This window comes from Malaclemys terrapin, chromosome 2 (genome assembly GCF_027887155.1).
Source record: "Malaclemys terrapin pileata isolate rMalTer1 chromosome 2, rMalTer1.hap1, whole genome shotgun sequence".
In the NCBI taxonomy this organism is placed as follows: domain Eukaryota; kingdom Metazoa; phylum Chordata; order Testudines; family Emydidae; genus Malaclemys; species Malaclemys terrapin.
In genome coordinates this window covers 252984866-252997684 of record NC_071506.1, presented here as the reverse complement: position 1 = coordinate 252997684, position 12819 = coordinate 252984866, and the positions used below count along the sequence as shown (strand labels likewise).

Sequence of the window (12819 nt, the reverse complement as noted above, 5' to 3'; positions counted from 1 at the left end):
AAGACTTGTGTCATGCCTCAGTCAGGAAAGCTGCTTTTGTCAAACAGTACCCTGGTCATGTCAGCCAATGAGCCAGCCATTACTCTCCAATTTCCTGTTTGGCAACAACATCCTGCCATATCTAAGGTTAAGCTGAGGATGGTGGCTTCCAACAACTTCATGGACCTAGATTTTGCCCAGATCCATAATATTCCCACTCAGCATAAGAGCATCCCAGATTTGGTTGACTCCACTGATGGGCCCTCCCTCTCCTCTAGCCAGTTACTCACCAAATGACACCACTGTATGGTAGGAAGTGCCTTTACATTCCAGAAGGTCTGTCAGGACTCAAAATGTTAAGAATGTGCCGTACCACACAAGCTGCCAGCTCTTTAGGCCACAGTTAAGACTCAAGTATCAGAGGGGTAGCCGTGTTAGTCTGAATCTGTAAAAAGCAACAGAGGGTCCTGTGGCACCTTTAAGACTAACAGAAGTATTGGAGCATAAGCTTTCGTGGGTGAATGCCTACTTCATCAGATGCAAGTGTATTAATTGCGTCTGATGAAGTGGGCATTCACCCACGAAAGCTTATGCGCCAATACTTCTGTTAGTCTTAAAGGTGCCACAGGACCCTCTGTTGCTAGTTAAGACTCAGAACTTGATGCTATGAAGTTCCTGGTGGCCACGGGAGAGTACTGACATGAAAAAAAAAATCAGTTCCTATGACCTTTGCTGTGTGAGCAAGTGCCCACACATTCAAGCACTCAGCCTACTCCAGCCTCTGCCTACCATTCCTCAACCCTTGTCCATGGTCCCATGGGACTTCACTGTAGAAATACCTTGCTCCTAAGATTGAACGATCATCCTGGTAGTTGTTTATCTTCTCATTAAGAGGGTGCATCTTATTTCTTTTTTGCTCTCTCCCCAATGCTTTTTCAGCCTGCCTTTTCCTAAACCATGCTTTTCAGCTCCACAGATTACCAGCTAGATTAGCGCCTGATCAGGACCCACAATTCACTTCCCGGTTCTGGCGTGAACTCCTAGGAATTGAACTTTTCACCTCCTCAGCCTACCACCCACAGATCAATGGACAGACGGAGAAGGTAAATCAAATCCACAAGCAATACCTTTGATCTTTCCTTACCTATTGTTAAGATGACTGGGTCATTCTCCTGCCCTAGGACTAATTTGTTTATAACAACTCCATCTGTGCCTCCATCTGACACAGTCCATTTTCACCATTGTCTCCACTTAATCACACCTGCAGACTTGCAAGTTTCTGCTGCGACAGACCTCATTACCCACCTTCATCAAGTATACCAGGAACTTACAGAGCATCTGGAAGCCACCAAGGAAACATACAAACACTATGGTGACCGAGACCATCAAGTTGCACCAATACTAAGAGTGGGTTCACAGGTCTGTCTGTCTGCTAAACATCTCAGATCCTCCTGCCCATCTGCCAAATTAGATCCTCAATACTTGGGTCCATTCAAAATTGCTGAACAAGCCAACCTGGTAGCATTTTGACTCCAGCTGCCAGAATCCCTGGAAGTCTACCTGGTTTTTCATGTGTCCCTCCTGAAGCCCTACTCAGAAAATCCCTTTCCTAGCATCTCTGCTTCATTGACCCCTCTCATGGAGGTCCAGGGTCAGGCAGAATACAAAGTGTGAGCAATCCAGTTTGCTCTAGTATCTGCTCCAGTTCCTGCCCTTCTACATCCTTGACACCCCAGCTCTGACCCCCCGACCACATCTCTGGCTCACCCTTTGGCTCTGGCATTCAGCTTTTGATCCATATCTCTGACCTTTGTCTCTGCTCTTGACCACGCTCACTGGGTGCCCCATGGCCTGGACTCTTAACTCCAGCTCAGCTACATTCTAACCTCCAGGCCTGGTCACCCCCAGTGCTGCTGCAACCATTAGGCTTGACTGCCCCAGTTCCAGTCATGATATTGACACTAACTATAATGAAATGTAACAACAATGAGGGAGTTTTGGGTAAAAGCTCCTGAAAATAACTGGGCATAAAGAGAAAGTCCCTATACCTGCAGTTAGATACGAGAAGGAAAGAAATGAGGCATTTGGGGTTGCCTGGCCTGTATATAGCCTCAGCTCCAAACTTCCAGTTCCCTAAAGGGGTACTTCTGTAGCCCTGACAAGAAACACTTTCCAAACCTCAGCATTGATGATGGCACATCCCACTACTGAGAATATGCTGCCTCCAAAAACTATCACTTGCTCTGGTTCAAGGAGCCCCAAATCCTTGTTTTCCCTCAAGACCATTCAGGAGAGTCACTGTGTTTTGATAATCAGAAATTCAGACCCACTAAACAGCCTTTGCTGTATCATCATATGCAGTACCTAAATCTTACGGTTTGCATCTGTGAACATCAGTATGCTGGGTATAAACAGACAATGAACACTCCTAATGCATTACTTCAAGGCATACTTTAGGACCCAATGCATAAAAATGTTATGCACTATTCCACTTTCTCATTCATTAATCCTGAAGACTGAGCAGTACACCGAATGAGAAAAGTTCACAGCTCTGCTAATGGATCTACTGCAGACTAATCCTCCAACCCAACACTCATGGCTCACCTCTCCCAGGTTAGTAATAGTATATACAGGTCATTCTAGGGGATGAAGTCAACTGATACCATTCCCCTCTCCCAGTATTAAATGGCAGGTCACATTCTAGTCATTAAAACCCTATACACAATTAGTCCAAGAGCTGAACAGAGCGGCAACGTAGTCCATAAACAATGCAGTATAGTCTAGTGCCTAAGACATGTAACCAGCGGCTGAATATATGGGATTTATTCCTGACACCCACTGGATTACTGTGTAACTTTGATCAAGTCATTTTACCATAGCTCAATGTCCCCATTTCTCTAAACTAGGGACAATGACACTTGCCTATTTGTGTGAAGTGATTTGAGCCTATGAAAGAAGAGTGATAAATAAGTGCACTTATTATTATTAATACTACAGTGGTTGCCCTTAAATTTCTGAATTTTCCCTTTGATAACTAGTTACAGTTACCACAGTACTGCTTATTTGCTGTACTTGGCACAGGGAATATAGTAATGTTGTATAGTTACAAAGACTGTTTAAAAGGCTTTAAGGGCAACCAGTGTACAGGCCAAAACATTTTAAAAGAGTTTAGCTCCTACTTAGTCATCAAAATAAGCGGCCACATTTTCAAGCGATCGGTATGTTGGGAGCTGAAATCTTTTGAAAATATGGCCATAAATGCCACAATGAGAGCTACTGGGTGTTGGACTCCTTTGATTATTTGGCCCTGGCTGAGTGGTGAACATTAGAAAATGTGGCCCTGAAGTTTTATTTCAACCTGGTCCTAAAAGCTCAAATCTCTATCCATTTGAGCTAGAGGAAGTAACTCCACTAGCAGGTAGAAAGTAGCCTACTATTTTTCTCACTGAGGGCAACCACTTTCACATACTAAGGACACTGCCTGTTGAACTGATTATAGCATTTACGTATGAAAACAGTAACAGCTGGTGAGAAAAAGTAGGAGACACATGTAAAGGGTAACAAAATATGTTTTGTTTTTACATGAATGGAGACTGAGTAAGTCAGAGAGGCAGGAAGGCCACCCTAAATATCAGGAGGTGCAAAGGAGAATGCTCTCACTGACACAGAAGTATCGTGCTAATGGATAAGGAGGAGACCAGTGTTAGGCAAGCATAAGGAGTGGGGAGTAAAGGGACACAAATAGGTTTATGATCAAGTCTATAGAGATGAGTTTAAAAATAAGGAAGGATATTTTGAACTGAACCCTGAAGTGAATACAGAGTCAGTAGAGTTATTTAGTGTGGAGATTGTGTGTTCATGTCTCCTGGTACTGTGTATGCAAAGAGGCAAGCAGCATAGTTCCTCATGTAGTTGAGTGTGACAATCTGAAATTTTCAGTTTTGCTTCTCCACAGCCACAACAACAAAGGAGAAGATGGTACAACAAGGAGAAAAACATTCTGTAATAAAATCATCCAGCTGCCACAGTGGAAGGAAGGAGGAAATTAGTGTTCTTCATGTTGTGTTGATGATTATGACAGAGTGAGATATGTCTCCACCAAATTGTGAACTCCATTTTGTATTGTGTGCTAAACACGTTTAACCTTACCCAGAGCAAGGTTACTGAGTTGCATTCCAGGCGGATGCCTGCCTAGGAAAGGTGCTTGACACCTTCTTGAAGGCCATCATTGAGAAGCCATCACAGAACAATCTGAAGCCACCAATTTTGACTGCCTCTCAACTGCAGTCCCAACCTAATGGAACAACAGACTTTCTACTCAAGGGTGAAGGCTCTACAGCTTCTCAGCACAAACATGTCGCAAAAGGAGACAGGCTGTATTTAAGAGGAGGTGCTTCTCTGAGCCAAGGGAGCAGACTATTGCTGCATGTAAGCAGGACTGACAGGAAACAAAGAAGACAGGAGGGACTCTCCCTCAGCTGAAGCATTGACAAACCTGATGCTCACAGAAGGAAGGAGCTCAGACACAGGGAAGGTGCGTCTCAGGACTTCTGTTATTTTTCAAAGATCTGTAACTCTCTAATGTTATTTAAAAGTAAAGAGATTGTGATTAAGAAATTCCTGTGCTAAACCTGGATTCATAATTCTCCTGCTATGTTGTCCCCAAAGGGGTAAAACTAGAAGCTAGAGTGCCCACAGCTCTGGGGGACTAAGGGTCTAGGATAACTGTGGAGTCCCACATCCCATGAAAGGTCTCTGACAACAGGTCAGACCCAGGAGCATACCAGAGCTAGAAACAGTGAAGACTCTACCCAGACCCAATCAGCTTACAAGTATGTGGGACTCAGAGGCTGGATCCACTCACAACTCACTGATGTCCATACAGAACAGTAGTGGGCCAGGTTGATTATTCTGTGCAGCATATGTCCTTGGCCAGTGAGAGAGGAGGTGCCCTAGCTAAGAAATTTACAACGGTCAAGGTGAAAGAGTACAAAAGCAAGAAACAGGATTTCATCAGAGGTGTATGTGAGGCAGTACTGAACACGGATAGGACTGGAAAATACAGGTAGCGCAAAGTGGCATTAAACTGGCTGGAGATAGGCAGAATTGTATATTGACTGTGCAGGAACACTGTCACTCAGTGGAAAGCTGGCAGAGCCATCTCCAGGGCCTCCTGTGCCAGTCCCCCACCACTCCTGACCAAAGGGAAAGAAAGGTTTGTGTAGGAGTTGTGTTGGAAACACGGGGTGGGAGGGTGGGCACAGGGTGATGGGGGAAGGTGGAATAGAGCTGTACAATGTCCAATCCTTAAAAGGACCCAGATGTCTTTCAATCAGGGACCCACAACCAGCTCATCAGCTCCATTCTATGTAAGGAGAATCAAGGCCAAAGAGAGGTATAGACGTAGGAGATTCAGAATCCTGATTTTCCTTAGATGTAGTAGAGAGGGAGAGCTGCATGGAGCTGGTTGAGCACAGTACGGTGATGTACTAAACGAGCAGTAAAAAGTCTGATAAATAAATTTAACCTATTAGGCAGGAAGTCTAAAAGTAGAAGCTGAGCTTTTCACTAATTGTCATGCTACAAAATATCCATTTGCCATATAAACTGAAGAACCATTATCACTGCAGTCTTTTAATTATGAAATCAAACAATTCTGGTCCTGTTTCAATGTTTTAAGTGCATTTCCCCCAGATCTATTAATTCCTTAAACAATTTGTTCTGATTCACAGAATTACAAAAACATTCCTAGACCTTTATAAATAAACAAATAAAAATCCAAAGTAACAGAAAAAGAGTTGAAGAACAGCAGCTGCACATATGTGAATTAGGTCTGATGTGACAATCAATATCTCACACCCTACCTATCTGGCATGAATTAAAATGTGTATTAGTGCTAACTGGATACAAGTTATTCACTCATTTTATAGCCCACACCTGATCTTTTATTCAGTTATGTGTTCCTCAAAGGTTCATGCAAGCACAGGCTTGGATATGGTGTATGTACAGTAGAACCTCAGTGGTTTGAGCATTGGCCTGCTAAACCCAGGGTTGTGAGTTCAATCCTTAAGGGAGCCACTTAGGGATCTGGGGCAAAATCAGTACTTTGTCCTGCTAGTGAAGGCAGGGGACTGGACTTGATGACCTTTCAAGGTCCCTTCCAGTTCTAGGAGATAGGATATCTCCATTAATTTAATTTAACACTTCAAGAATCCACACGTCCAATAATTCACACCCCAGAGTGGCAGTCTCTTCCTATTTAACAAGGTTGCATAGCAGAATTCTACCGTGAGCTTACAGAAGTATGTTCTTAAAGCTGGTGAAATAATGGTTAATTTATCTGTTTATTTAAAATTAGAAACAACAATCTTTCTCTCATTTGTCCCAGCCTGTAGGAGTAATAGCTTGATTAGAGCACAGTTGTGTATGTGAGGGAGAAAGAGAGTCCCACCAGAGAGTGTGTGGCAGCATAAAACTATTGCAGAGAGGAAGCTTGATTATGAGTTTTGCATTTAGCTCTGAACAAAGTGAGTGAGGAATGGTCATTCTTATACATTCTGAGAGTGGGTTCCTTAGTCTAGGACCAGTTCCATTCAAAGCACCATCTCACAAGCCTTCCACATTGGTTGAGAGTTTCATTGTCAGCAGGGCCGGCTCCAGGCACCAGCTTAACAAGCAGGTGCTTGCGGCGGCTGAGGGAGAGGGGCGGCAACTGCGGCAATTCAGGGGCAGCAGGTCCCTCACTCCCTCTAGGACTGAACTGCCGCTGAACTGCTTTTTTTTTTTTTTTTGGTTGGGGCGGCAGAAATGCTGGAGCCGGCCCTGATTTTCAGTGGAACGTAGCTGTCATGGGAGCTCATTGTTGTAAAGGGAGAAACAACCTGTCAGGTAATCAGGTACAGTCCCATAGAAGGCATAGAAAATCTGGACAGACTTTGAACTTGACTCTGTTCAATGCAGAGCTGGTGCAGAGAGCAGAGCACTGCGGCAATGTGCTCATGGCAATCGGTGTGACTGAGCACATTGTCTGCTGCATTTTGTACTAGCTGGAGCTTTCGTTGCCAGTGTGGCTTCATTCCTAGAGGTGCAACAATCAAAAGGACACAAGGTTCTTGGAGAAGATCTGGGATCAAGACAAAAGGCTGGGGAAAGACTAGGGTGAGCAGATGGGATGACCAGCAAGATCAGGGATGAATTAAGCCAAGCTAGGGCTTTAGGCATATCTCACAGGAGAACTCTCTGCTATGGCTTCACCCCTTATACTTTGGCCCAACCTCCTGCTTGAGATGGTAGTAGCTGGGTCTTCCCTCCCTTGGCTGATGGGAAGTGTGGCAGTGTCTCTGCCTCCTTCCTCCCCCAACCACCTAGAGAGTATGCTCCCCACTCCCTTCTCAGGAGCTGGACTCCGCATCCTAGGGCCTCCTGCTCTAGTTGGGTAGCAGGGCATCGACCTGCACTCCCCCTACCTCGCTGGAGAAGGCAACAGCTGCAGCAGCAGGGGACTCATCCTTCCTCCCCCAGAAACCCTGAGGATCTGTGAGGTCCTGCCCCCCTGAACTGATGACCATGGCTTCCTCCCCACAGCAGTGGCAAAAACTGCAGTAGAGTTCCCAAAGAGTAGCAGGCTTCCCTCCCCATCCCTCAAAAAAGCAACAGGGACATGGTCTGGTCTGGGGGGTGGGCCAGACGGCTTCTTACCCAGCTTTTGTGACTGCCCTTCCTTCCTCTGCTGAATGCTCTCTACAGATTCAAACATTCCTAACTGCAGCAGTTACACCCAGTTCACACTTTGACGCTTCTTTTCATAACTATGAGGGCTGGAGGCTTACATTATTTTTTTTTTTAAACTAAAGCAGGGATTCTGAACTCACCATCTTACAGTGATAGGGACCCTAGACCCAAGTTTATTGGTGCCTATCCTTTAATCTAGGCCTGGGCAAGTCTATAAGGGGTCAGAGTACAAGGCTGGGAAAAGGTTAGATTGTCAGGGAGAGAGAGGGGATACACGGATGGACTGAGAGGAGGAGATGAGAGGATAAGGTTGTGTGTTAGAGATGGAAAGGTAGTTACATCTTTAACCAGAAGTACTGGTTTCATTGACATTCAGACTGTGAGACAATGAACTCTAAAGCAATGAGCACAGGCTGGGAGTCAGAAAGGGTGTGATATTCTAAAATCCCAACTCTGACACTGATTAGCTGTGGGATTTTAGGCACATCATTTCACCTCTTCCTCATCTGGGATTCAATGTTGTCCTCTAGCACTTGGGTGCTGCTCTCACATAAATGAAGACAGACCCAGTCCCCAGTGAAATGGGGGTAATAATGATTTACCTCAAAGGGTTATTGTGAGAATTAATTAGCATTTGTACAATGCTCTGAACATGTGAACCATTAACTAAGTGTTAAGTATGATTATATTTCTGTTCCAAGCACTTCATGACTGGCCTTAACATGTTCCTCATTGGTTTCTAATGGTGATGTCAGTAACACAAAAACATTAAAAAATGAAATCTATCTTCTTCCTAACAACCCAGAATTAAAGATGAAATTCCAAATAAAACTATCCTAGCAATTAACAAACACATTTTTTACTTTTAACCTAAAAGAGCAACACAATTTTGAACAATTTAGAAAACAAACTCCTGCGGGATTTGTCTTTATTATGGCATTTATCTCCCCTCCTTTAGTACTGCATGTTTGCAAATTGTTTACATGTTTGCCTGGGTGTTTTGCTTTCCAGGGTCTCATTAATGAGCGGGAGCTCTGTAAAAGCCATATAAGCATTTGACCACGGGGGAAAGCTATAACCATATTCAAAGCAGTCTCTAATTCTATTTCCTTCTCCATTAATTCTCGATTCCTATCCTCTTCCCCCTTTGTTCACTTCCACCCTTCTTTCTTCCATCCACTCCTTAGGCCTTAGACTGCACGACCACAAACTTGCACCAAGATATCTTGGTTCTCCCTTTTCAAAAATTCCAGAAAACTCAACTAATTCATTAAGTATTCCAGCTAAAACAACCAGAACTACATTGTTCCATATTTTGCCCACTTACGCTATATAAATAACAACACATCTTCCCAAACTTACACTACACTCACACTATATAAATAACACATATTCTCCAACATAAGGTATTCCAGATGTCACACAGTTTCAGAGATATTTAATAAAACATTAAAATAACTCCCCTGCTTTGTAATAAATTCCAGAAAGCACTAGATATATTCAGTCTTTGTTCTTTATACACAAACTTGACATTTTTGTTATTTTTAAGTACAGTAGAGGACCTAGTTTCCAGCTTTTGATATTCTGTTCAACTGGGAACATACAATAGGCAACTTTAGAAAGTTTCCATTTGACCCCTTCCCCCCCCCCCCTTTTTTTTTTAATATCACTATTTAGAGTATTTGCAATATTCTCTCTATAGTACTCCCTGCACTTGGAATGATCTCAAATACCAAAAAGTTAAGCGCACTTACTGCACACAATACATTAAAATAATTGTATTAACTTACCTAGTATGTACATAGTTTTGATATCTGTATTTATCACCAAATTGCTTACGTTTTAAAACTTTGGCAATAAAAGCAGTTTAAAAATAACAACATAACTCACCGGGAAGTACAGGAGGAGTGATCCAAAAAGGATTGTTTCCAAAAGAACCAGGCCTGAAGCCCTGATGCTCTAGAAAACAGAAAAGGATGCATGACATTAGAAAATATTATTCATTTGCTATTTAGGTTTTGAGCTATTTATGACAGAAACCTTCATACTTGTCTGTACAGTGCCTGGCACAATAATTACCTATAAATATTATTAATCCTGATACAATAGTTCAAGTTTAATTGATTTCAACCATAAAATATCATTCCCTCTTCAGTTTTGAATGCTGTTTAACACAAAACTGTTTAGATAGCATTTACTAATGCTAAATTTTGCCCTTGAATGTACATGCATTGATTCGGATCATGGGAGTTGCAATGATGGATTTAAGGGCAGAATTTGGTCGGTACCGTTTGGATTTCAAATAGTCCTTCAAACCTTTTCACATGCATATTTAATGCCAATAACCAGGCTTCTGTAATATGTATGAATATTCTAAAATTGTATTCTATACCAAAAGTGGCTTTTTAGAATGAAAGCATATAACTTTATTTCCCGCAACTTTTGTATGAGAATGCTGATTCAGTCATTCACCTTTAAGGACTCTAAATCTAGCCAAGTACTGTACCCCTTAATCCTATCTATGGCATTCTGAGGCCTAAACATTATGTTCCCATTATCATTTGCTTATTGTTGTAAGTAAAATAAAAATTGATCAATCCTCTCCTCCCACTATAAATCTTGTTCCAATAAGTTAAATGATTTATATATAGTACATCTACAGCTTATATAATAAGATAAAATGTAGACACTGCATTTCCCATTTCCTTAACTACCTACTTCATCCAACATGCAGTCATAAATCACTCTATAAAACCCATTGTTTTCCTTTCAAACAAGGCAATTTTACAGTAGGCTGTCTCTCCTCAGCGAGGCAGGATGGCAGAAGGGCCCTTTGAAAAATCCCCTTGCTTCCCATAAAGAATATTCTTTTATAGCCTGGAATCAACGTGCCATTCAAATCTCTCCTGTGGCTTTGAACAGGGGCCACCATATCTGTTGTAAATAAGACAGTAATTTTTAAAGACTTTTTGAAAAGGTTTTACAGAAGAACTGGGGCCAAAGGATCCTTTTTTCCCTTGACCAAAGCCTCTGCAAGGAACTCTCCAGATGACCTCATTCAGGGAGTTCACAATCTGACTGTGACGGGGCATACCAACTCCACAAAGGTTAAGGAATTGCTCTCGACACAGAAAGACACACCCCCTCACCCACTGCTGAGCATGCTCCCAGTGCAGGGAGAGCTCAAAAGGGAGCAGCTCAGCTCAGTCTGTGCTGACTGAGCAGGAGAGCAGTTGGGTGCTGCAACCTCCTGCAGAGAAGCCGCTGGGGCTCACAGTCAAGCTGCTGCAGGCCTTTCAACCATGGAGGCCAAGGACGACCAGTCACTGCAGAGAGGGTAAGATGCTCCAAGGAGTGACACAAGAGGACTCCCAGGGGGACCCCAAGACAGACCCGTGGTGCAGATGAAGGAACAGAAGTAGGAGTAGGAAGTGATCGAAGGAACAGGCGTAAGGGCACCCATCCATAGGCCATGTATCTGGACCGTTATTTTGAACAGCCCTGGGTTGGAACCCAGTGGAGAAGGGAAGATTTGCACTTCTCTATCCCCACCCACTGACTCTCGCCACTGGGCAACACAGTCATTGACTACAGCTGCTGAACCCTGCCGATAGACAAGGCGGCCTCTGACTCTCACCATCCAGAGTAATGTCACTAGGCAAAACTGCCAGCCTTGGACTCAAAACCCCCCTTCACATTGACTAACTGAGATTCCCTTTTATCAATAATAATTACGTCAGCTGATCACTGTGACAAGTGTCTAATGTACTTCATGGGATAGACTGATAGTTCTTACTATGCCTTTGTATTATGAAACCCAATGGCTCGTAACTGAATTGGAGCTGAGTTTAACATCATTTCTGACAAAAATTGTTTTTTTGTAGCTGCGGCTGCTCAAAGCCAGTGGCTGTCCCATGGCGCTATTACTGACAGGCACTAGCAATGCCTCATTTAGCATCCTTAAGAATATGGAGGTTCACTTCAAGAATGCTTCTCTGGGTACTGCAGTGTTTTCCAACTATTACCCACTTCAAACCTCCTGTTTTTAAGAAAGATAACCAAGAATATAATAGTACTGGCTCTGGGTGCCTCTCCATACCAATGACACATGAAGTAAGTCAAGGTTAAGGCCTTTTTTTGATGGTTGAGACTGCATTAGTTTGAGGTTATGAATGATCTCTTACTGGCTTTCAACTGAAGTCAGGGAGCCATTCGGTCATGCAAGACTTCAGCAGCTTTTAATATGAATGAGAACAGGTGATGCTTCAGCCACATAAGTTATGTCTACACAGCCTGCGAAGCCTTCACAACATCCCCTGGCAGTGTGTTCCACAGGTGTTGTGTTTTGTCTGAAAAAGTATTTCCTTCTATCTGTTTTTAACTTGCTGCCTATTAATGTAATTGGGTGACCCCAGTTCTTGTGTTATGTGAAAGGATAAAGAACACTTCCTTATTCACTTTCTCCCAACCAGTAATGATTTTATAGACCTCTATCTTATCCCCCCTTATTTGTTTCTTTTCTACGATGAACAGTCCCAGTCTTTTTAATCTCTCTTCATATGGGAGCTGTTCCATACCCCTAATCATTTTTGTTTCCCTTCTCTGTACCTTTTCCAATTCTAATGTATCTTTTTTGAGATGGGGTAACCAGAACTGCACACAGTATTCAAGGTGTGGGTGAACCATGGGTTTATATAGTGGTATTATCATATTTTCTGTCTTATTATCTATCCCTTTTCTAATGGTTCCTAACATTCTGTTAGCTTTTTTGACTGCCACTGCATACTGAACAGATATTTTCAGAGTGCTAGCAGTTAATTTAGACTCCATCCAATCCATGTATAGTTGGGATTATTTTTTCTAGTGTGCATTACTTTGCACTTATCAACATTGAATTTCAGACCACACTTACATATATTCACACGTGAAAACACAGATAAAGTTATTACCACAGATTCAACAGTCAAGTAATAGTGAGTAAGGACACTGGAAACAGAAGGTTATGTATAAAATAAAATCATAACGTGCTTTCTAGAGACTAAATTTAACTGGTTACTCTATTATCTAAAGAAGTTTATCTCACCCAAAATCTTTTCTACAGCGTTTCAC

General features: G+C 42.7%; 1 protein-coding gene across 1 annotated transcript in view; it reads right to left on the bottom strand.

Annotated features, from left to right (window-relative positions):
* Positions 1–12819, bottom strand: part of GPR158 (G protein-coupled receptor 158) — a 336112-nt gene that overhangs the window by 121645 nt on the left and 201648 nt on the right. The window contains exon 5 of the mRNA XM_054020723.1: positions 9601–9669. Coding sequence (XP_053876698.1) covers positions 9601–9669 — 69 coding nt within the window. The remainder of the gene's footprint in view (positions 1–9600; positions 9670–12819) is intronic.